This window comes from Gallus gallus, chromosome 12 (assembly GCF_016699485.2).
Source record: "Gallus gallus isolate bGalGal1 chromosome 12, bGalGal1.mat.broiler.GRCg7b, whole genome shotgun sequence".
NCBI lineage: Eukaryota > Metazoa > Chordata > Aves > Galliformes > Phasianidae > Gallus > Gallus gallus.
This window is the reverse complement of record NC_052543.1, coordinates 16,683,708-16,708,846: the sequence shown is the minus strand read 5'-3', so window position 1 is coordinate 16,708,846 and position 25,139 is coordinate 16,683,708. Positions and strand designations below refer to the sequence as shown.

Below are 25,139 nucleotides of genomic sequence, written 5' to 3'. Positions count from 1 at the left end.
TTAAATATAATCCTGGAATACAAAAAGCTTGTGTGGAGTTTCATCGTTGATATGCTGTGTGATCTCAAGCAAATGAGTTAGGCAATCACACCTGAGTGTCTTTATTAACAAGACAGAAATGATAATTACTTTTCTTTGGAAGGTATTTGGCATACCTTGTAATAGAAGCATACACAAATCATTTTGTTTAAATCCCCGATGCCACTTAGGGAGTATTTACTGTGGAATAATAATGAAAAAACTCATCATGTTAGGAAAGAAAGAGAGGCATTTTAAACCACGTAACAAAAGCATGAAAAATTGTTTTTCCAATGCAGATTTTTCTCTTCTTGCATTAAATTTACATAAAGCCTATTTTAGATCTGCATTTTGGATTTCTTTTAAACTTCTGCAAAGCACTTTTTGAGAGTTTCCAGAGAGAGCAGGACAAGGTCCAATATCTTAACAAGACGAATCCACTTCTGCCTGATGCAATTGAACAATTCTCTTTTTTCACTTGATCTCATACTTGAGAAGTTCAGGTCAAGCATTGTTTTGATAAGAATTGTGTTCATATTCATCAGCACTGAAGGAAGATACAGATGTAACATATGACTTATATAGCATAATATACTTCTACATTCTCCTCCCTGAAATATCAGCAGAAATTAGAACTAGAAACCAAGTGACAGCAATACAGTCACATCACTTTGCAGACAAAAAAAAAAAGGCAGAAGCTCTACTATTGCCAGTTCTGATGGATCTGCAACAGATTAACCATGCACTATCCAAAAATGGCCTTCCTTCTTGCATGTCCCACTCCTTCCTTTGTATCAATCCAGTTGAAAATGATTCCTTTTATGGGGTTAGCTCTCACCACTATCAGCCACTGCCACGCTGGGCACGGGAAGCAGCAGCAGGATGTGGAGAAGAGGAGGAATGGAGGATTTCTGCACTCAGCAGCAGTCAGGGCTCAGCTGTGCTAGTTTATTGCACTGCCCTGGAAGGTCTTCACAACAACAACCACCAACCGATTTTTGAGCTTTAGGACTAAAACAGTAAAGAAAATTTACACCAAATTACATACTACCAAGCCCCTGGGCACAGATCAATAGCCCTAATGCTGAAGACAACAATGCAAGGTGTATGACCAGCAGATACGTTTATTTCAGTAATGAAGTTTAGATTAGGTATCGAGAGAGCCCTGACCTAACCTGAGCCTTAAAGTAATTTCATTCACTGATGTGTGACAGCAATTTGTAAGGTGTTTCAACTCAGTTTGAACAAAAATTGATTAGCGTGCTTTGAAAGAATCTGTAACAATTGAATACAACATTAAGCATATGCAATGCAGCAGAATAAGAGCAGAACAGGATTGTTCTCATTTCCTTATACTCAAGGCCAAGCTTCAAGACTTCGATCTTCTAAAAATATTGTTTCAATATACACCGATGGATTTACAAGAGAAGGTCGGGGTTTGGATGTTTTCTCTTGTTTTCAAGTTAATAGCTGCACGAACTCAAGCACAGTACAATAAAATAACATTAAAAAGCTGTGCATTTCTGAACCACCCAAAATTGAGATTTTTTTTCCCCATTTAAAGTACCTCATTGCCACTTCAAGTAATGTCCCTCCTCCTCCGAGGAAATGACCTTTAACAGACCTGGAAGGCTGGGGAGTATCAGAAGGTGAGATCAGTTCAATCTTGGTGCATAACACCTAGAAAAAGCTGAAAACAAACAAGAAAATGGATTTGTGGGGGTTGGGTTTTCATTTTGAGAGTGTACAAACACTGAAATACAAAAATGATTATACTTCATAAATATTGTAGGCTTTAGCTAAGTTAGCCACCAGCCCCAAAAATACCGCACATCAAGTTCCCATACGTTTTCTTGAGCTATGAGAGCCCATGGCAACTCAGTGCCAGGTGCAGCACCCATTCCAAGCTAGCTTTCTCATACCTTCCTCCCAGTACATAGATAGAAAGCTTCTTCTACAACACTCAACAAACCAGAAGATCATTCAAATTAACAGCAGACTTGTTTTTTCACCTGGAGCCTAAGGTGTGAGGAATCTGGTATTCAAAACAAGCTGCCCTTCAGAGGCACTGAGCAGAACAGGAAGGAGATCTTTGAGAGGTGTGTACTGAGAAGGCACCTGCTCTGCACAATCCCAACCAGCACAGCAGGTCAATTAACCTGCGTCAGAAGGATTCAGGAACAGCATCCCTTTTATGGAAATACATCTCTGCAGGAGCAGGTCCATCTGTGACACTCCTGTCTTGAAAAAGCATCATGTCAGTGCGATCAAAGTATTTCAGTTCTAAAATAGTTAAACGTTTCTGGACTATACTGTAACTTTTAGCAAATAAGACAAGTAATTTTGGTATATTTATAGAGCTGTAAAAGTCAAGCCAAAATATTTTACCTCACAAAATGAACCAAAGTGTTTTGTTAATGTTAAGTGCTGATTCTCATGTTGATGTTTTGTCTCAATTTTCATTTTCACTTCAAAGGAGGTGTTGACAGTTTTTCATTCTGATCCAGAACAAAAGCAAAATTTCCAAACACTGCCATTTCTTTTGAAGCACAAACAATTCCTTATCTCACATCAACTATAGCTCTTTGGAAGGCTGCAGTCTGTATGAGTCCCAGTGCAGATACAGGAACCTGCTGTTGGAACATTCCCAATGCGTCTGCGCTGTCCCATTCATGGGTGGGTACGTAGTGTCTGTTTCCCAGCATAATATTGGACTGTATCTGATGCAGAGGTGCAAAACATTCTCAGAGAGCTGGCTTCCTTATGGGTACAGGTATCTGATCCTCAGGAGAAGAAAATCTTGAAGCAGTTGGAAGGGAATTATTTGAAGTTAAGTGATCAATGGTTTGTTTTAAAGCTGATAAAGCGCCAAGATTTATCCTACTAGGAAAGTCCTACTTCTTTTCCCCCCCTTCAGTTAGTGGTACTTTATTCTCAGCTACAAATGTCACAGGCAGGCAGAGAAGTCACCTCTACTACGATCATACTTATGAAGAGGCATATAAAATCTTTTCTGAGCTGCATTAATGCTCCACACTGCACATGGATGTGACAAGGATGTCTCCTAGAGTCACTCATGGTTGTCAAAGCACATACAGCAGTGAGAGCATGGCAGAAGAGACTCTCCCAGCACTCAGATCCTCAGCTGTGGTAACTGAACTCCAAGGCCTCCCTTTGAGGAACTCAGCATTTATTTGTTCCACATAGGGCAGCTGCAACCAATGAGACTCATACTGACACAAATGACCCAGCTGTACAGCAATGAGGATGTGGGAAATCATGGTTCAGGTCCCATCTTCTGAATCACTAAAGGCAGACAAATGCCTGTCCTGTTTGCTATTGCAGCCATCTTGCTTCTGCCTACCCTGTACTTTGAAAAATCTGGGCATGTTCGCCCCACATATTTCAGTACTGACTAAAGCCATGTTTGCTAGTGAAAGATCTTGGATCAGAATAGCACAGACAAGGCTGATTATAGAGCACATAATGGAACACCACACAATTACACACTCCCCATGCCTGAAATGAAGAAATATTGTATTGATTTACAGCTGGCCTTACCTTTTCTCATGAATTTCAATGGGAGTTTTAGTCTTGACTTCAAAGAGAATGCAACTGAGCCCAACATACCACACAGTTGAGTAATTTTGTGCAAATGAGAAAACAGTTTCATCACCAGGCAGACTACTGGCCTGGATGAAGTGACAGCTCACAAACTTCTATCACACAGAGCTGTTGTAGCAAAGCCAAGAACACTGCAGCAATGACAATACAGAGTCCCAAAACAAAAAAGCAGGGGGGCAAATGATGCTAAATGACCAAATCCCTCAAGTGCTACAGAAGAGATTCAAGAAAGGCCACAAGGGCAAGTACCACTGCAGGGTGCAGTACAACAAGGTGAGAAGACATGCACTTTAAATGCAACAACAGGTTAAAAGACGACATTTCCCTGAGGCTATATCTCTGCACATCTTTTAACACAAAAAGGCCAAAAAATACCAAAGAATATCACAGTCTCATTGAAAGCAAATTTAAGAACAGACTTCAGAGTTCTGGTGACATTATATATATATATAGTACAGTATATAAAGTAACTAGCTCTTCAAAAAGGGCATGGAAAAAACACTACACAGGAAAGTTAACATAGCTACTACTAATCTAACTCAACAAGACCCAGTACACACACACAATTTTAAGGAAAAAAGCAACACAAAATACAGAGCTTGCTTAAAATTTCATTTATTTGTACTTTAAGCCAGAGGATCTTAACACAGAAATGCACTGCTATGCCTCCTTGGGAGCTATAAACAATTGGTGCACTTGCCAAATAAAAATACACAAGAATTAAATGATAAAAGAAAGCTACAAAGATCCTTACAGGTACACCCATGTTGTGTAGGTGTACACACACATACACTCACAGAGCAGTTTCCAGTTTCCACTTGTAAGAAAAAGAAATGATAGCAAAGCTATCTAAGTCCACTTTGTAATATACAGGCAAATAGCCTAGAAAAAACTCTCACCTTTTAGAAACCCAAGTGCTTCCTACTCTGGCAGCTCTTTGTTGTACAACATGCATTTGTAACCTGATGCTTTCTTAAATGGCTTTGGGCTAAAAGGAGGTGCTCAGCAGCTCTTAATGTAAAGCCCCTACTTATCTACCTTCAGCAAGTTCAAGTATAACATAGCAAATTTAAAACCTGAATATTAGACGCTGATACAGCAAGGTCTTGTTTACATGCTTAACTTTATGCACTGCATATAAGGCCTACCAACTAGACACAGAATTGAGAGTATCAAATAGTTGCTGGGTTAGGGCTTACCTTCATGCAACTAGGACACAGTTCTTTGGGCTGCACCCTGTTTCTTTGTCAGTGTGAAAGGAGATTTGTTGTTAGCAACACATTCAGTATGTTGGAGTTTCTACTAACTTACAGAAAACTATTTTGGTTTTCCTTTCTACATTACAATGACACTCCTCAGTGTAATTGTAATTAACTCCTCACTCCTCACTCCAGCTTATTTACTGGAAATAAGTAAAATATGAAAAAAAGGGAAAAGAGGATATAAGGCCCATCTAAGTATTTACACAGCCCATTACTGAAATAAATGATGGCTAATTTACATGAAGTAGCCACAAGTATGAAATATGAAATAAATGAAAACTGGTTGCTAAACAAGATTAATATTAGAGCCAACTACCGTTAAAATCAAATACAACGTGGTTTTGGAAGCTGTAATAGAATATAAATTAATAATTCCAACAACAACAAAATCAAAAGTTAAGTAATTGTTTTAATACATTTTGGAGAGCTCAAATTACAGCTTTATTTTCCCCCCCTCAGAAAAAGCACAGCAGGGAGAGCTCTCCCATTTTTCTGGCAGGTTGTTATTATACTAACAGGAGTCTTCATGTTAAAGCATATACTTCATATATTTTAATAGCTCTTTCTGAAAATAATGTAGCACCTCCTGTAAACATAAAAAGCACTGTTTTAATCCCTAAACGTTCACATGTAATAATGCCTTTGTTTTGTAATGAATTCCATTCCTTCATTTCAATGTGCCCACAGTTGGAGGGTTCTGCTGAATCACAGCTTACAGTCACAGCTTTCTGAACTTCAGACTTAGCACCAGAGCTAAACTGCCTGGGCAACAAGGCTTTTGCTCTGCAACTTTCTGTGGCTTACAGACACCATGGAAATGAGGGATTCAGAGTGGCCAGCATGCATCTCATCTATCCTCATTTGACCTACAGTCAGTTTTACTCTGGTATTTGAAAATAAAATTAAAAAAAGCAAACAGACTTCTGTATGTTCTCCTTACTGCTAACTTAAAAGGCTTACCTCTTATATGCTTACATTATCTTAAACTCTTCAAAACAGCATGCTGAACTTTCCTTCCCTTGCCTTCTGGTTTTTGAAGGTTAGTTTGGGTTTCATTTTCAAACTGCTTTGTATCCAGAAACAGTGGTGCTGGTTTTTTTTTTTTTTTTTTTTAAGCTGCAACTAAAACTTCAATTGAAATAGAAAATAAGATAAGCTGTGGGAGAGGGTAACACCTGCACTTAAGTTTAAATGTCTCTCTGGTTCCCATTATGAAACTCTGGGCTTTCCATCAAAATAAATGCAGAGGTGCCTCCGTCCTTTACAAGTCCATTTACACTTATGTGGCAAAGCCTGTAAGATAACATCTCTGAGTCACAGAACATGCACAAACTGTTGACTGGAATTTGCAGCACAGAGATGTGAACAACAGACGTTTGTTTGTCTGTCCTGCCATTCAGGACCAGCACAGGCCTGCGCTGAATTTGCTAAAACCAAGACACGATGCTCCCTATCTTAACACCTTCTCAGCTCAGATGATTCTGTAGCAATGCAGTTTGCCGTGTTGTGTCTTTCACACAGCACTCTTAGGGATGTGTCACAAACACTTTCATACCTCATACGCTTGGAAGAAGATGCTTGCCCTGTCATTTGAAGTTATATTCCATACACATTAAATAGCTCAAACTGCCACTTTTTTGTTGAGCTTAAGTTCAGAATGAACTTCTGCGCAACTTAAAAAGAAGTTACAGTGAATACCACTGTTCTTCAACAAATAACCAAAGTAAACTCAAAAGTGAGAATCATCAACTCTCCCTGTTGCAACCAAAAAGAAGGGAAAAAAAGACAAACAAGTAGGAAAAGAACAAAAGGACTCTTTAGGTAGATCTCTAGAACTTCAGACTGTAATTTCAGAGCATTACTAGGAAATTGAATAAGGATTTTTTTTTTTGTCCGAGTTTAAGTAAAAGAGGTAACATTCTTCATTTAAAATGCTTTAAGAATGCTTGCTCTAGGTGCAAGCCACCTAGGTGCAAACTCCATGTAAAAATACAACTACATTTAGTATCTGTGGTTGGCCCCCAGGTAGACAATGACACGATTTTCATACACCTTCTTCATAGTTTTCTCAATTTGCTTCAAAAATACTTGTGGAATTCTCCCACATAAAGTGTGCACTGTATCCAGGAACTTAGATTGAAGAGGATAGTACAAAGACTGGAAGAGATTGTCTTCAAATGGAAACTAAAGGAAAAAGAGAAAAATGGTTATTAGTTTTCAGTCCAGCTCTCCTTTTGGTAAGGACAACAGCAGGGGGATATTGCAGTGTTTTTCAAGAAGAAATCAGGAACTCCAGCACAAATTCACACGTTCATGCACATGCAGATTATGTTTAACTACATTAGCTAGTGACAGTCTCCTACTTTGCATATAGACCAGGAAGCCTACAACTTCAACTCTTCCTCAAAGAGGAAATACAGACCCGTGTCTGTATGAAAGCTGCTGAAACAATTCCCTGCCTTCTGTGTGCATAGAGGCTCCAGCTGCTTGGGGACTACAAGATTTTATTGGGTATTTGTAAACCAGGGATGCTGTGCCAGCAGAAAGAACTCCATTCAATCACTTCTCCCTTCACTACTACACAAAAGCGATTTATCAGACTTTCTGATCTTCTGATACGACTTCTGATACGAAGGATTGTTCAATCCCTCTCTGTAAAACAGGACAGGCCACAACACCTTTGCTGTTTCTGACTGATGGGTATATTCAACTTGATCTGCTGTAAAAGCAATCTGAGTGACCTGGTTAAAGCTATAATACACGCTGAAATGAAAGGACATCCTCCATCAAAATAGAACACTTACATCACGTATCACTTCATAGAGTGCCTTGAATGTAGGCTGCTTGTCATCATGGTAGACACCTCTATTTCCATGCAGAATAGAGACACCTTCTTCTTCTGCACCTTTACAGTTACTTCCATACATACAGTGGTCAGGTCGGTAGTTCCACTGACATGGAAACACATAGAGACACTCTACCAACATCAGTCAGAGGCAACGGGGAAAAAAAAACAACAAAAAAAGACATTAAATGAGTTACAAGTTAAACCACGTTTCTGTGGAAAAGTGGGGACTGAAGGTCAGGAAAAAAAGAAAATGCAGTTACTTCTTTTACAAAGGTCCAAAGGAGCAGCTAGTCATAAAAGCTTCCTTTCCTGAGGATGGCTACACCTGTCTCAGCACTGTCAGACTGGAACTAACCAAAAGAGAAGGCAATACAAAGACGGGTGCAAGCACAAATCAAGAGTTCGTTTTACAAAGTTAAAAATGACAAAATCAGGTCTAGAGAGTATGTGCTGTGTGGCTCTGTTCAGAGTTTTCTGCCCTAGGAAGTAGTTTTGAGAGTTACAGAAGTGGTAGGCAAGCACATAGCACTCACTGTTTTCCATAATCCTGAATCCTTCTGGAGACAGCAGCAAAAGCTTGCAGTGCACATCCAGTGTTTGCTGATGAAGGTCTCATTGAGGCTACAACAATTTGTTATATGGACGCAGAGCACAAGAGGTGTTCTATCTTATCCACAGTCTTCCTAAGAATTGTTACCTGTTAAATGCTAAGATCTAGGCTATTTTAAAGATGAGTCTCATTCCTCAAAAGACCTTGAAGCCTTGTTTCCCTACTGATCTTTTAAGCTTCCTCCATGCATGTACTTGCAGTATGCTTGTAATAAATCATGCCAGTGCCTGTGATCCTTTTGCTATAGAAATGGAGTACAATGAATCATTGCACTATGCTGACAGTCTCTGTCAGAAGCATTGAAGACAGAATTCTCCACTTGGCCTTTCTTAGCTTCCCAGAAAATCTGTAGCTGGTTCTGTGTGATTGCTGAGGAAGAGAACACTATTCTGAAACGCTTCTCCAGCAGAAGACTGCTTCAGAGAGAGCAAATTGTAAGTTGTTTCCATTCAGTATGACCTATCACACACCCAGAATCGCTCCGCAGTGTTGCTGAAAGCACAAAAAGAGCTGCAGTGCCCCAGTCCAAACCCTACTGCAGTTAACAGGGACCTTTCAGTAAGCCCGAACAGATGTTTGTGAGCACAACTCCTCAGCAGGTTACTATGGGGAGAGGATGTCATCAGGTGCTTATCAGCTTTTTACACATCATTTGAGTATTCTTGATCATCTTCTCACCATGACTCTCACACATTTTTTGCTGTCACAGCTGGACTTCGAGTCCAGCTGCTCTGCAATCCCTCAAATACATTAATCATCAAAACAGCCTTAGGAGACAGGAAGAAGGGTGCATCTTTTCAGGCACCAGGTAACACAGATCCATGCAGTTTTAAGCCAGAACACCACATCCATAAAAAGCCATCTGCAGCAGTTTCAACTGATTCCTTCCCAGGTCAGTTTTAACAATCCAGCAATTTAACTCCAAAGTCTGCTCTGCTGTCTTAGTAGCATCCAGTTATTTGGTTTTCTTTTTCTTGTGCTGCCTAATGTTTGTTTGTAAAACAAAAGTTCCCCCACTTTCTTTTTCCCCCAAGATTGAGACTAACACAAGAGCATACCAAGGACAGTGATGTCTGACATCAAACTGCAATAAACAAATGTTAGCTTGCTTTGCTTTTGCTTTCCCTTACATTAGCTGCATTTGACTACATCCAATTACATATATTATGACTCCTTAGAGCAGAAGAAAAGGAGATGGAATAAATAAAGATAAATCCAAACTGATTTTGTTCTTAAGTTCACCTGAGGGAATACAATCCTGGGTGTGCTTACACATTATCTTCATGCCAGAGTACATTATGCACACATTGGAAGTAACAAACAGCACTTTCTCGCGTTTAGTAAAGTCAGTAAATGTTCTTAGCACAGATAAACATCACTTCAAGAAAGCTTACTTACCTGGGTTAAAGTAGAAAATAATATTTAGTAAATCCTGGTCTCCCCATGTGATGTAATTTTTGTACTTTTGATATAATGGATATAACATTTCCTCCCAAGTCAAACCACTCGGTATCATGCTGTTCTGCAGGGCAGAAAAACAGAAACAGTGAATTAATACTGTCATTGTTGATATGATGTATGACTCAGAGCATGGTAACCACACATCTCTAAGTCTGCAAAGCCATGTCAAGATACCTAGAAGAAAGAACTGCTAGGCAATACTGTTCTGCTTAGGACTGGAACAGTGAAGCTGATTGTGCTCTATTCATCAAACGAAACAGGAAAACAAAGTCTAGCTTTGATGTCAGCCCCTGCTATTCAGAACCCTCCTATGCTGAGCAACACTAGGGAGAAGTGGAAAATAAGCACAGGGATGAGCTGAAAATTAAGGTGAAAAATGCAAAATGAAAATTATTGTCCTTTCTTGGGCAATTCTGATATTAAGAGCAAGTTGGTTTAACTTTTTCAATCAAACTGCCGCTGAAATGTTACAGGTAACTTCAGGCCTTGACTGAAGAATAAGATCGCTCAGGGGTAAGTTCAGTTTCTTAAAAGGTTACAGAGCACGTGCTTAACAAAACAAGCAAGACTTAACATAAGCCTTTCACAAAAGAGAGATGTCAGTTTAGGCAGTGAAAACATTCCCTTTTTTTTTTTTTTTCCAATTCACAGAATCACTCCATCTGCAGCAGAAAGCAAAATTTTATTCGTGGTAGATGCAAGCAATTACCAATTTCTCTGGATATTTACATCAAGCTTTTCAATTTTAAAAAACACAGCGATTGCACTGAAGGTCCCTGAAATTATTCTTTAGTGTACCTGTGAAGAGAGAGTGAAACGCTGAAGAGATCAGTTTCACTACCGCAGGGAGACTGCTTCATCTGCAAGTCCTCAGTGCTTCAGCCTCGTGAGGATATTTCTCGTGTTTTAATAATCATTTTAATTTAAGTACTAAAATAATTGCAATATGCATTTTGTATTTTTCAGATTCTTTATAATCCAAACTTCATTTACTTTTGTACTAAATTTTAAAAATGTGAAAAATCCACAAACCACTAGCTACTGCAACAGCTGTATTTCTTCTCACCCTGAACTGAGTGTTGCGTATCCGTGTTAAATTCATTAGCATCACTCCAGAATTGACTCCAGTTGTCCCATAATATGGGTGACGTGCAAATCGACTATACCAGCCAATCTTTGGTATTTCGTGTTCTGGGGCCATAGCAGCTAGCTGCGTTGAGTTGAATTCTTTCAGGATGTGCCAGATGTCATCGATGGGCCTCAGGAAGAGAACATCGGTGTCCACATAAAGGAGAGAGTCCACATCCTTTAAAATAACCTTTTGGGTTTGCACAGTAAGGAGAGATGAAAAAGAAACCAAAACAGACAACAGAAAGGAAGATTACTGGCAAAAGGTACTTTTACATTAAACTGCTCATGTAAAATAAGTTGCTGATTTATCATCTAAAATGTAATTACATACAGGAACAATTCTTCCTATTACAACCATGTGTTCCTACACAGAGACTTATATTCAATATTAATACATAAAAACGTTTTACATTAATTAAGAAAACCTTATTAATCACAAAGATGCATAATTATCCTCCTGAAGAGAAAAACACTCCTTGGTGAATAGAAGTGTTCTATTAAAACTCTTCAGGTCGGATTCTCATCTCTGTTATCAGAGTCTATATCAGAAATAACAGTAAAGTTAGTCAAGTCACAGGGGTGTAGATGTAAATTAGATTCAGAATATTTCTTGTTAACAATGTTCCCCCTTGTGGCTATCCAAGTGCTTACATGCTCATTCCTTAATTTCAGTAGGGCAAATTATATATTGCTTCAGTAATTGAGAAAACTCCCTTGCTGTGTGCACCAGCTATTTGGAAGGCAGTAAATATCACTCGCTCAGGTTGACCATCAGATTCAACTGAACTTTCCTTGCTCGTCATTACTCTTCATCATTTGAAAAAAAACTGTTCAAGAATTCCTGGATTTTTACCACGCTCTTACCTCCAAACCCCTCTTTACTTGAAAAGCAAATCCAAAGGGCTATTGATTTACACCAGGCATTGGATTGGAACCATCAGTCACTTGTCTGATTGCAGTGATACTAATGACAACCTCTCCTATTTACACAGAGAACTTAATACTACCAAAGAAATGAAATTTTACATGAATTGAAACGTATTGTGACAAAGGTTATTTGTGAAAGAGAGAACAATTAGATTTTGATCAAGTGAACAAAATACTTCTTAAGATGCGGCCAACAGACATCCATTAAGATGCCAAATCTGTGAGTATGGATCTGAGTGAGATTTTTCACCTGATGGAACATTTCACAATTGGAACTGACATTCAGCCAAGTTTAACAAATTCCTGACATAACTATATGTTCTTCCTACATAGCAGGGCAGGCATGAGAAGGCAAGTGTCTGTACATCTGGCTTACAAGAATCTCCATCTGAATAAGCCCAACACAGTTCAGACCACTCTACTGTACAGGAGGTTGTAGCAATACACTATCAATAATTCTTTTTTGACATAAAACAGCATGCGAAGGTATTGATAAATGAGTGACACCAGTAGTTCAGTAACACACTGAAGAGCTGAAGTCCAATACTTGCAAGAAATCACTTTAATTCAGCAGAGGACAGGTAGTTGAAAAGAAAAGGATTTTTAGCTTAAGGATATTCTTGATACTGCATATTATGTAGCACTGACAATACCTACTCCATAGGGATCCACTGTATTAAGTCATATAAAACAGAAGTATGAAATAAGGAAAAATCCCTCCAAGTTTAGTCCAAGACAGGAGATAACACTCAAATACACAAAGAGCTCAATAAAAAGCTATTAAATTCTGCCTGAGGGACAGCAGCGTGCTGTGGAGCAAATCAGGATTTTTATTTTTATTTTTTTTAAATAACACCCTGGCAGAGAGACAAATTTAGGCATTTCCTAGCAGAGAATTAAAGGGAGAGTTCAACATGTGCACTTGGGAACCCCTCCCAAACCTGTCAGCATGACCACCGCCTCTTCCAGCAGAAAAACTTAGTTGTTTTTTTTTTTTTCAGTAACTGCAAACATACACATAAAACTCATTCTGTGAAAGTCAAAGGACTGTAATAGTTCTCCTGTATATAAATGGATTCAAGCAAATGTTAGTTTTTTTGTGCAGTGGATGCCTACTGGCATTCAACCCCCCCCTTTCCACCTTGCCATCCTACACTTAGATTCATACACCCTCCTTTCATTATTGCCTCTCTCCTGTCCAAGGTGCTGCCCTGCAGTGACACCCAACAGGCTGACAGGAAAGCTGTGCTGCTCCTTCTAAGCCCTTCACTCTTTCCTCTTCACATGCAAAGTGTTAAGACTGATTTAAAAACTACACGCCAGTTTGCATTGATCACATCCCCTACTGACTGTGCATTTAACTTAGCCTTGAGTAGAGGAATTTAGTTTCAGAAATCACAACTCTAAGAGATCCTTGCTTAGCTCCCTGGCTTTCAATGAAATTACATTGGGGATAAAAGCTCATTTAAATAACTCTGGCACTCCCACTGTCCCATAACTTTCAGGTAGTTCTAATTTCAAGCGTGTTCCAAACCTAGATACAGCTTTCAGAAAAAAAGACGTTATGCTTTTCACAGACCTCAAAACAATATTTAACTTTTAATGAATCAAAAGCAAATGAGAGAAGATCATGCATTTTTGGTTGCTGATTCTCAATGTCAGAAACAGCTGTGTAGCACAGAGCAGGTAGAGGTACCAGACCTCACTCCCTGGGCTCTACCCCAGTCAGGGCAACTGACTGCAGGTTAAAGCAGATGCATGTCTGACCTGCAACAGAAACAACACAGGACTGCCTGGTACTCTGAGCTTGCCTGCTGGCACAAACCACACAGACATACCTGACAAACCATGACACTAAAATGAACAGTTGGGAATATGGGTTGTCTGTGCTTGTCTCCTTCCTCACACTACAGGCACTTTGCTTAAAAGGGTGATTTTTTTTTTCTTAAGTATTCTTAGTAAATCCATCAAAAACTTCTATACAGGACTTGCTATATTTAGCCTGACACTTCACTTAAATACTCAATTACCTGTAATTTCATTTCACAACTTCGGTCTCTGTAGATTCTCCTGTGTTAGCAAGACTGGCAAGTAGTAACATGCTACTGTGTAAACACATTGGAATATTGGGAAGTTGTGTTACATGATTGTTTGCAACAGCTAGTGCATCAGTTTAGCTGAGCTTTATCCAAAACTAGGGATGAATCAATAAGCCACAGTTAAGTTTGCATCTTGATGCTAAGGTAGTACTGCAAATCAGAGTTACTAAACTGAACTGTAATTAGCAACTAACTCAAGTTACAACAGAATTTTGTCTTGATAACGCCTCGATAAAGCATCTATCCCCACTGTTGCTCCACTGATCCATTGGGTAGGCTACTTCATCATTCTAAAGAGAACACAGGGATAATGTTAGTCTTCCTTCAGTAGATTCAGTGTCTTGAGAAAAGTCCTAAGCATTAGTTACTATTAGAAATAAAATGATCCAGAAATCCCTTGAACACTTCACCTGGTTGTTTCAGAAGTTCTAAAACAGCCATACAGAACCAGCTGAAAGTCAGCTCTGTGGTACAACATTCATGAGATCAGAACACATTGCATTTTAACATCAATATTAGTACTACAAAGCAGCTTAAATGTCACAGTTGTGCTCTCATTGGGAAAAAAAACCAAAAGATATTTAGGATTATCCTCAGGAATCCTTATGGTCCAGTCAGACTACTCCCCCCCCCAGCCCCCCCCCCCCACCCCAAGCTACCCAAAAGCCAGAAGAAAATATGGCTTTGGCTGATAATTTATATACTGGTGTGTCAGAAGAGGGAGAAGGCAGGAAGGAGAAAGTGCCATAACCCATCTGGCATACAGCTTTCTCAGGCTGCACAGAGCTGCCCGTCATCACCACATCCCTGAATGTAACAGCACATGGAGAAAAGCTCTACTCAGTAAAGAAATTTTTACCTTCCTGTTTACAGAAGACAGGTGACTGCTGAGAGTACTCTCCTCTAGTTTATTTTTAAAGTTTAATCTTTTTTAAGCATTCAGAATCTTTGTTAAGATCCACATGTTCCTTATTCTGCCTTTGAAGACCACACTGATGGTTTTATTGAAACCGACTGCAGCAGGATATTTAAACTTTTGAGTTTCCATGGAGTCTACCTGTGAGAGTACTCAGAGGCTACTTCCTCTGCATGTGTAGCAAATACAAGATCAGATGTCACAGAATGCCTCTACAAAGAGGCAGACTGCCATATGATCTTCCTAAATATTTGAGTAACTCAAGCTGATTCAACAAATTGCAACTACATTCCTTAACCTGTTACCCAGGACAAACCACTTCATTACTACAAGCTATAGGATCGCACCCCATAGCTCTAGTTTTATCTGACAGTGAAACTCCTGAAAGCTTCTCACACAATTTTCCTTTAACACATTCCTCATCCCCTCCTGCCCACTTTCACATGCCTGCTGGTGCTGCTGAAGATTCTTTGGCAGGAGAGGCACTTGTGAATCAAAGGCTCACATTCCACTCAGGCTTAGCATTATCAGGAACAAGACAATTTGCACAACTGAGGGCTAAACAGCTGATAAACTCAGCTACTGCTCTCCTGGGATCCTCCCTAAATCCAGTCATTTTCCACTGTTGTGGTAGAAAGTGCTTAGCACAGGAAAGGATAAGCAATATATACAAGTCAAAACAGTCCTCTAAACAACAGCACTACAGATCTTCTGTTCCCACCACGTGCAGCCAGGACTTTTACAGCACTGCCTTATCCAAAGGGGGATATCAGAACCTGCTTATCAAGTAACAACAAAAATAATGGTGGCTGAAATTACCCAGACTGAGGCTGCAAACTTGAGCAGCAGAAATCCAAGTGGACACTTGCCACCTCAGCTATCACTACAACTTGTTTTCCTCATTATATCCACATCAACTTAGCATCAGCCACTGCTATTCTCAGACAGCTATGCCTAATGAAAGCCATAAACCTCAGCCTGACCACACACAACATCTTGCAATTACCCCAAGAGAAACAAGCATTCACAGTTTGTAATGGTTCACAGTTTTCCTAAGAAAACATGCAATGGTCTAACATTTCTTGCAAGAAGTTACTGGAGAGCTCTAAACTTTAGAAATGTGGCAAGCAACAAGGAAGGAACCAAAAAAGCACTGCCCAGCTTAAATGAACCAGCATGAATGCTTAACTCTTCCCTATTATCAGAAAGCTGATGACAAAATCATTCTGTGACCAGCGTCTCTACTAAAAATGACAAAAATACTGCAGATATAGGAAGAGCAGAGAATTGTGTTTACCTAGTGAAAAGAGTAAATATGAGTAAATCTTTACAACCAATCTGTATAGAACAAACTAACACTGAAGGATTATTTTCCAGGTGATACAAATATTTACTCAGGGAACAGAGGATCCCAGTTGAAGATGGAATTACTTCCAGCCCATCTGGCCTTTGTGCATTTGAAAGTCCAGCCCTAAACAGCAGATAAACAAAACTGCTGACAGCACATATTTTCTCACATATGTACTCATAGTCTAAAGTATCTGGATGTGCAGCTGTCTCCTGATTGTTTCCATGTGAGAAAGTAAAGATTTCTTTGTCCCCCTATTTCTCAGAAGACAGCAATGAAGAAATCTGGACCATGTGAGCAGCATGTCACTTTATTGAAGTCACCCCAACCAACCAGCAATGCACAATACATTTTGATGTTCTCAATTCCAGAAATTGCTTTATGCCTAAGTCCTTTAAGTTTTGCATATTCCTGCATATGCAAAACTGTTACCAACATGTTACTTCTTTCCAGCAGCCTTAAATATCTTCCAAGTTTACAACTCAAGTATTATACAGTAAAGAACACAAATTTTCTGTGAACCTGAGTATTCCATAGCACATGAGGCACGTGCATGAAATCTGATCTTGCGTACACTGGAACTATTACCTTAAGGGCACATCCTACACTCTCTTCTTGCATAAGAGGAGAGATTACTGAAAGCATCATTCTGAGGACTAACATATGGAAAGGGAGATAGTGGATAAAGTGGATCTGATGACTGCACACTTAAAAGAATGTTATTTAAGGAAAGCATGCAACATCTACCCTGCAAGAGCTCTCACACTGAGTCTTAAGGGGAAGTTCCACTGAGAGCCTAGTGGAACTAGAGACAAATAAGAAACATATTCTTTGCTAGCAGAAAAAAAGCAAGGCTGGATTCCTGGTTTGGTTTTCTTTAAGCAGCAAAAGTACAGATCAAAATATCTTTAAGCAGATGTTTCAGCCCAAAAATTGTTTTAATATTACACCAGCAAAGCCTCCTTTTTGTGGAAATAATCTTCTATTTTCCTTCTCTTCCTTCCCCTCCTGAAACAACCTACTCAGAAAGCCTTACCGGAAGAAAAAGGCGCTGGGCAGCACATGGTTTGAATAACTTCTTCCATTCCTGAGCATTTCCTACTGAGAAGGTTATTGGGTAAATGTTGTACTCAAATTTCTTTGTATACGAGGAGGGCCATTCCTGTAACTGAAAGACATTCACGGAAGAATTAGTACATATTATAAGGTGTTGTTTTTGCTGTTGTTTAATATGCACATATAGGGAATTTAGAAACCACTTCCACTAATAAAACACTTAGTTGTTACTTGTTGATGTCAGTGTAGTTGTGCCCTGGGATCTGCAGCTTATAACTAACCCATGTATTTATTTACTGAACAACACAGAACTCACCTTCTTGTTGAATTCAGGCTTAAGGGCATCCTCAGAAAAAATGTGAAAGCAGAGCCTCCTGTTGCTAAAGAGAACTGCTGATTTCAGCATGATGAGCGTCTCTTCCAGCCGGTCCCCACATGCCACAACTGCCAGATGCATGCACTGTAAAGATGAAGGCTCTTTTGAACGTTTTTGTTCTCCAGGCTTCCTGAAAATTCATAAATAAACAAAAACAAATCAAGGTAAACATGAAGAGATTTCTGCACAGAGATCAGGTTCTTCCTTCCTTTCCATCATGTAGATAATCAGGAGGCTTTCCCCTAATTAGACATCCACAGAAAATGCAAGTGGGTGTGCCAGTTCCTGTCAATGGTACAAACCAGGTGTTAAAATTACTTCACAAATAAATACACTATTTTCCAAATTCTCCTATCTTTCTTCTTCTTCTACCTATGATCTTGCATAAATCACTGCACTACATCCACACATGAAACCAATTCAACAGCACTGCAAACCAGACCACAGCTTACCAAGTGCTTTCCTTCCTAGCTTTGAGGTTATGCAGCCAGAATGGCCAGTCTTCAAACAACGCAGGTTATGGAACTATAGCCAGTAATTTCATTACCAGGATCACAACTTCTGGCTAGATTAGAATAAGACAACTAGTCCTTATATTAAAAAAATCATCCATCCATATGTAAATTATTCTAACAGTTAATTTTGCTTTTAAAAATGCATGCCTTAATCCCGGCCTGAAGGTACTGGCATTGTTTCAAAGGACTGCTCTGCATTTTACTGGGTGGAATCCCTGAGATTTTGCTAAAATATGGATTTTTTCAGAACAAACACGTTCATTTGTCCCAGATGAATCAGACTACGTTCCACAAGCAGTCTAAGGCAAAGCTGTAGGTTTTTCCACTTAGCCCCAACGTGTAGGCTTTAATATAACTCCATCTGGCCTGAATCTGCACAAACACAGCATATTCGTGCTATTTGCTACTCAGAAATATCAAAGTCCTTTCTGGGGACTTGGAAATGTTTTGAAAATACAGCCTTTTGGCTTTATGTCCTTCCCCTGCAGTCAGCATGGAAGTGAAAAATCACATCCTCTGAGAATGATGCTACTGTGCTGTATTCACATTTCAATAGATGGCATTTATGCTCCTTTAGATGATTACAGGTGACAAAGTAAGGAAATCACAAGCACTGTAATCATTACAGTAAAGTTTGAAGGCTAATCATAGATCACTAGCAGCTCTTGACATACCACTGAACAGAGGATATCAATCCCTGCCTGTTCTCAGCACACACAGCTATATAACTAACCAGTAAAGTTAACACTATTAAACAAAAGTTAAGTAAAAAGAAAAATTATAGTTAATGAAGCCGTAATTATCTTTTCCAGACATTAAAGCACTACTCAGTATAACAGCAGCCTTCTCTACAATGGAATAACCAACTTTTGTGTTAAGGAATACCAACCAGTAGTACTTCACTTGCTATATAAAGCAATATGTTTCATTAACAGCTTAAAGTCTTGGGCTTTAGTCTTAATTAAACTTCAATTTTATCAGTGTATAAATAATAGAATACCACATCTATGTGAAGTGGTATTTACTTTCCAACCTATTAGTGTAAAAACCACTGAATTATTAAAGTGAATAATTAGCTGCTCACACAGACCCTGCTTCCCCCCACCCCCTATCTCTTTAATGTTTCCTCTTAATTGAGTCTCTAAATCAAGCCATATGCAGGATGAGAACTGCTTTAATAGGGCCTGTAGCAGTAGAACTCACTGGGAGAGGGACTGAACTTGGAGGTTTTACTTTAACTGTTCACAACCCTACACCAAATAACTAAGCTTGTTTGTTTTGGGTTGGTTTTTGTTTTGTTTTGTTTTTTGCAAGTTTTAGCCACAGTGAACTCCCCATCCTGCAGCCATCGTGCATTGATAAACCCAGCATCTGTATACTGCACTTCTAAAGGACAGACTCAGCAGAAGAAATCCACTGACAGCAGCAGACATCCCACAAGCCCATGAGAGGCACAGAGGAACAAGAGAAATACCTTCTGCCAACACAAACACCTTCCTGGCCCCAGAGGGGAGGACAGAGCTGGGCTTTGGAGTCATTACAAGTCATGAGAACCTGATCCTAGGAGGAATAAAGAGATGAAAGGAGTAAGGAGGTACTAAAGAACACTGGGAGACCACAGCACAAGATTTTGTCTTTAAGTGCATCAGGAAACCAAGAGGACTGGAAGAACAAAGGTAAGAGGGAAAGGGAGGTAAGAGAATGCCACAGTAGGAAGCATTTACAATAATTTCAGCTGTCTTTGCAAAATCATTATTATCTGAAAGCCTGGAAAAAAAAAAATAGGAGTAAAGAAAAAGTTAGACTTCAGGGAAGGCAATCTGTCACCTTGCTCTCCATCTTCTTGATTCAGTACATAACTGTATTTTATTGATACACTGAAAAATCTAACTAAAATAATATTATATCAAACTCCTCTGCTCTGTTCTCTATTTTATCCCTCTGTTTAGAGAAAATTATTTCCTGTTCCTCCATTACATTATTATACATATAGCAACTGGACAGACCAATACACTGGGAAAGGCATTACAACAAAGGTGTGATGACAAAAGGATTGGTGCAATAGAGAGGTACTATAAAGCAAGGCAAGAAGATTGCTCACCCATATCAGAAAAGTCCAGGTTCATGGGGGAAAGCTCTACCAAGGAAAGATCTCTAGAAAGAGCTTCCTACCTAGGGGCAGTCAGCCCTTAAATGAGGTCTAAGAGAGGTGCAGCCAGGCTCCACCCCTTCTGGTCACACAGCTGAACTGCCTTCACCTGTGCTCCCAGGGCTGACCGGGTCCTTTCCCCAGGTGCTCAATCAGTGGTTCAGGCCGTGACTCAACAGTTCCCATACACATCTTTAAAACTAAACACTTGCTTAAGGCTGAGCATTGCAGAAAGCATAACAAAACAATTGCAGAATAGATCCCTGCGAAACAGCTGAAGCCAGACTCGGTGAGATGCAGCACGACACAATGCTATAGCAAAGGCCTTCCAACAAAACAGACCAACTCCCATCCAGTTACTCAATGACATTTTATTTACTGCATGCATTTTTTTCTGACAGGCATGGTTACGGACATCACAGAAGCCTGAGTGCTCAGGCGCAACAGCGTACATTTATAGGCCTTAAAGTTTAGATTACATGCAATTTTCTTATTAGTCACAGCCAAAGTGTCTCAAACATAATTAACCCAAAACCTGTCTAAATCAATCCAGATCCATTCAAAATAACGCATTCCCATCTCATTATGGAGCCTGCTAATCTATTCAAGCCTCCAAATTTATTCCAGAGAGAAAGATAATGCATGCAGATTCTTACAAAATGCAATATAGTTGTTAGCTTTTGAAACCTTCTTCTTATTATGATCTCATTTGCTCTCGCAGCATAAACAAAGTTAGATTTAGGCAATGTATCAAAACGGGTGATTCACTAAATGGGCTCCTTCCCCGAGAGTCAGCGCTGAGTCAATGCCCCAGCAGTGGCTCTGTTATATGAAACACATTCTCTCACACTCTTTAAAATATAAATTAGAAAGTGTCAAAATGTTTTTAAAATGAAAGTTCTCACTTTAATGCAGTTACATAAAATTCACTGTAGGCACTGACAATAAAAAGAACTGTTGAAATTTCAACCTCCTCCCACCGCTCAGACTAAGAGGGAAAACACTCAAACCAGAATGAATGTTCCCATCTTCTTTTATCAAGAATGTTCTTCGTTAGTGCAGTATGAGGTATTTGGGCCCTCGGCATGTTATTATGGCCTATCAAACTCAAGCCAAACTTGCATGTGTCTTGCACACAGGCAGCAGAGAGAAAAAATATCTTGACCGGTTGCCATAGAAGATGTGTTTAGCTTTGGCAAAGTTTCTCTTAAGCATGTTTAGTTTCCTGGAAGAAAGTGTGGTCACATCTGCCCTTCAAATGTGAAAGAACTTTTGTGCTTTACGATACCTCACACACACTGATCTGGCACATATGTGTACTTCTTCATATGAAGAAAATCCTGTTGAAGCCACAGGACTTGCCACTTCCAAAAGGAATCATCAGTAAAACCACCATCAAAAATTGGCTTTCCAAGCTAACCAGAATGTGATGCTTACCTTCAGATTTGCCCAGGTCATCTAACAACCAAGGCAGGGCACATAGGAGTTAGCCAGCGGTTGCCAGGCTCCAGCCAGCTGGTAATGCACAACTACTAGAGCTCTTATCACGTATGACTAGAGTAGAAGAAATATGCATGCCTTAAGAATTGAAAATGAATGTCTTCTCTTGTTCTCATGCAACTGCAGAAAGCAATATTAGAGAATCCCAGTGGAGCTACAGCTCACCAAGCCTGCAGCACGACCTTGTAAACCAGGCACACATCCCATCTGGTCTGAGTTCAGACAAAAACCTGCATTCTTCTGACAACACTGTATCAATCAACGTGGGAAAACAGAACTAAACAACTTGTCATAGCTGTCACAGACATAACTTCACTAAAGTTACCTGAATTGCTCACACAGTCCACAAACACACAACCAGCAGACCACAAGATCTTACATCATCAGAGCTCTCATCCTGAAGGAATCAGATCACACACTGCCTCTCACATCGATTTAAAAAATCTCCCTTGGCTCATAAGGAGTAACTAAAATAATCGTTATATTGTAGGAACAAACAGATAACAATGACCTCAATTCAGCATATTACATTTGATGTGCTTTACTATAAGCACCTCTATGAGGAAATCGTCCTGAAGGAATGGGAACGCTCACTCCTGAAGCTAACACCTATGTAAAGCACTGTCTGTTTCCTCTGTTTCAAATTCAAGCCTCTGAGAATGGTCCCCACACTGCTTTCAGTGTATTTTGGATCAGATTTGTTAAGACAAGCAGAGCCCGTTGCCTGACACCTTTCCCGTGCTGATGTGGATGTGATCTGTACCAGCATAGCACCTGTTAGCAGACAGCTTTCTTTTCCCCAAGAAGGCAGGCATCTCCTCCAACCACTTCACATGATTTACCAAAAATTATTTTTTAAGATACCCTCAACTAACTGCATTTTATTTTGGTATTATCTAACAAAGTGCAGAATTTCTCAGTAAGCCTCAAAATTGGACACTTAAAACTGGACTTCTCAGTAATGCAACCCTCGCTGGTGTCAGCAGCACAGGATCTGCCAACAAACACGAGGAAAAAAAAAAACAACCCAAAGTGGAAGCAAAGGCAAGGTCGAAATTTATCATTTCATTTTGTTGCTATGATTGTTCTGTGTTGCAGAACAACAGCAACAAAAAGTCCACAGCTTTTGTAAAAAAGTACTTGCAAAGTCATTAAATAATAGGAAAGCCTGATAACGTCAACTTTTGGAACACGAAGATAAGTGAAAAGCTCATTGAAATGGAGCAGTTGTTTACACTCTCCAGCAGTTTCATACTTTCTGCGCTCCCTCCTTCAGAGTTCTTGATTTCCATGATAATTGCACAGATATGCCTTAAAGAAAAATGACTTCAGGAGGTACAGTTGCTGGTGGAAATAATCCTGCTTTAATACACGCATTTGAATTCTGTCCATGATGCATTCCCAGCCACAGTAAACATCTCCTGCATTCAGTAGGGTAACAATGCTTGCACGAAACCCACTGCTTCAGTAAGTTAAGGGATAAGAGCTCAAGAAACAGGAGTGGCCTTTCATTCAGAACATCTCTGTGAAATCATGAATCAAAGACACAAAGACATACCAAGTTAATTAGATATGAGGTCACACTGACCATAATATAGTTGGAATGCAATGGGGAAAGCAGTCCTCCCACCACTGAAAGCACACTGCCCATATCGTTTCTTGAAGTAATTAGAATACTGTTTTTTTTAAATAATCCACCCACAGGGCCCTGAAAAGGGGAATACAACACACCACAATTTCAAACTCCTTTCTGCTGCAGTTACGTATAAAAGTGTTTAAAACAAAAATGAATAGCTTGAAATCTGACGGTGCCAAGCAGTTTGGAAAGCAGCGGTAAAGCACCAAAGGAGCCAGCCACCTTTCATCTCCCCGCAGCATTAAATCAGAGCAGGTCTCGCTCTCAGCGCTGACAGCAGCTCCGGAGCCAGCGAGCGCCACATCGCGCACGGCAGCGTTCGAAACAAGGCCAGAACTCCGGGAAGAGCCGCTGCTTCGGAGAATCGCTGGCACGCAGAGGCGCTCCTGCCCGCACAGCGCAAAGCCTCCACTTTCGTGGCACCTCCGGCACACACGCGCTCAGTTAAACCACGCACGCTTAAAGCAGAGCGACCGGGGGAGGTTTCCACCGCCGCGCAGCTCGGGCGCTCACACGGGCAAAGGGAAAGAGTGCCCGGAGGGCCGTCGAGGGGAGCGAGTTCCCGGGGTAGGGCAGCCCGAGCACGCGCGGGGCGGGGGCCGGGCACGGCGAGCAGCGGGCGGCGCTCCCACCGCGGGCGATCGCGTGGGGCTCCCGAGCCCCGCCGTTACCTGGCAGCGGCGAGTCCGCCCCCGGGCGCGCTCCTCCGCGGCGGGCTCCGGCTGAGCCTCGGCTGCCGGCGGCCGAGGGGCGCGGCGGGGCGGGCGGGTGCGGAGGGCGCGGGCGGCGGGCGCGGGGGCGCGGCGGCGCTGCCGGCCAGCAGGTAGAGCAGCAGCAGGCTGCCCAGCGCCAGCAGCGCCGCCGCCACCTTGCAGGACAGCCGCATGGCGCGAGCTCAGCGCGCCCGCCCGCCCCTCTGCGCACCCGCCGCCGCCATCGCCCGCGGCCCGGCGCGGGGACGTGGCCGCCGAGCCCCGGCCGGCGCCCGGCAGCAGGGGCGGGGCGCGCCCTACCGTACTCTCTGGAGTAGCCGCTCCTCCGCGCAGCGCTCGCGGCCGGAGGAACGGGAGCGCGGACGCTTTGTGCGAAGCCCGATGCCGGTGAATTAATGACGGTCATCGCGTTTCCCGGCGGTAGGAGGCGGCTGGGCTTCGCGGTGCACGCTCCGTTACTCCAAGGTACCTCAGATTCCCAACTTCACAAAGGTCTCCGCTCGTGTAGGGTTCAGTGCAGCGAGGGCGCGTGTGGATGGAAAGGTGATGAGCGGGAGGAAGAGGTGAGAGGGGATACGGGCTGCTGCACCCGCTCGTGCTGGGGAACAGACGGGCTGTGGGCGTCCTGCAGCCCATCCCTGCGTCGTCCCACCTGCTGGAAGGTGGGTTGTAACGGGACCAACTGCGGAGCAGTGAAGGAATATCAACATTGAGATGCTGGGACTCCAGTATGGCTTCTCATCTGTTTTCTCCTCCCTTCGCTGTTGATGTTCGATGTCTAATCACAGAATCGTTTGAGTTGGAAAGGACTTTTAAGGCCATCTAATGCAGCTCCCCTCAGCGGACACCTGCAGCTCGGTCGGGGCGCTCAGAGCCCCGTGCAGCCTGGCAGCGAATGCCTGCAGGGCACGCTCCCCACATACACCCTAGTAGCCGGCCGCAGAAAACCC

General features: G+C 41.3%; 3 protein-coding genes across 4 annotated transcripts in view; 1 reads left to right on the top strand and 2 right to left on the bottom strand.

The window, feature by feature from the left end:
• Positions 1-5,946, bottom strand: part of PPP4R2 (protein phosphatase 4 regulatory subunit 2) — a 34,172-nt gene extending 28,226 nt beyond the window's left edge. The window contains exon 1 of the mRNA XM_046899986.1: positions 1,586-5,946. The gene's annotated coding sequence lies outside the window, so the exon portion shown is untranslated. The remainder of the gene's footprint in view (positions 1-1,585) is intronic.
• GXYLT2 (glucoside xylosyltransferase 2) lies at positions 4,242-24,445 on the bottom strand. 2 transcript variants are annotated; one of them, XM_015293228.4, is made up of 7 exons: positions 24,148-24,445; positions 17,617-17,806; positions 17,281-17,412; positions 10,890-11,141; positions 9,761-9,884; positions 7,709-7,881; positions 4,242-7,088 (listed from the first exon to the last, which is right to left on the bottom strand). In XM_015293228.4, exons 1-7 carry the CDS (start codon positions 24,360-24,362, stop codon positions 6,906-6,908), a joined length of 1,269 nt encoding a protein of 422 aa, XP_015148714.2. In that variant the 5' UTR covers positions 24,363-24,445; the 3' UTR covers positions 4,242-6,905. The 2 variants fall into 2 exon arrangements, with proteins under 2 accessions (XP_015148714.2, XP_015148715.2); XM_015293229.4 differs by lacking the exon at positions 24,148-24,445 and adding an exon at positions 19,666-20,360.
• Positions 24,415-25,139, top strand: part of SHQ1 (SHQ1, H/ACA ribonucleoprotein assembly factor) — a 39,860-nt gene continuing 39,135 nt past the window's right edge. Inside the window, exon 1 of the mRNA XM_046900018.1 lies at positions 24,415-24,654. The gene's annotated coding sequence lies outside the window, so the exon portion shown is untranslated. The remainder of the gene's footprint in view (positions 24,655-25,139) is intronic.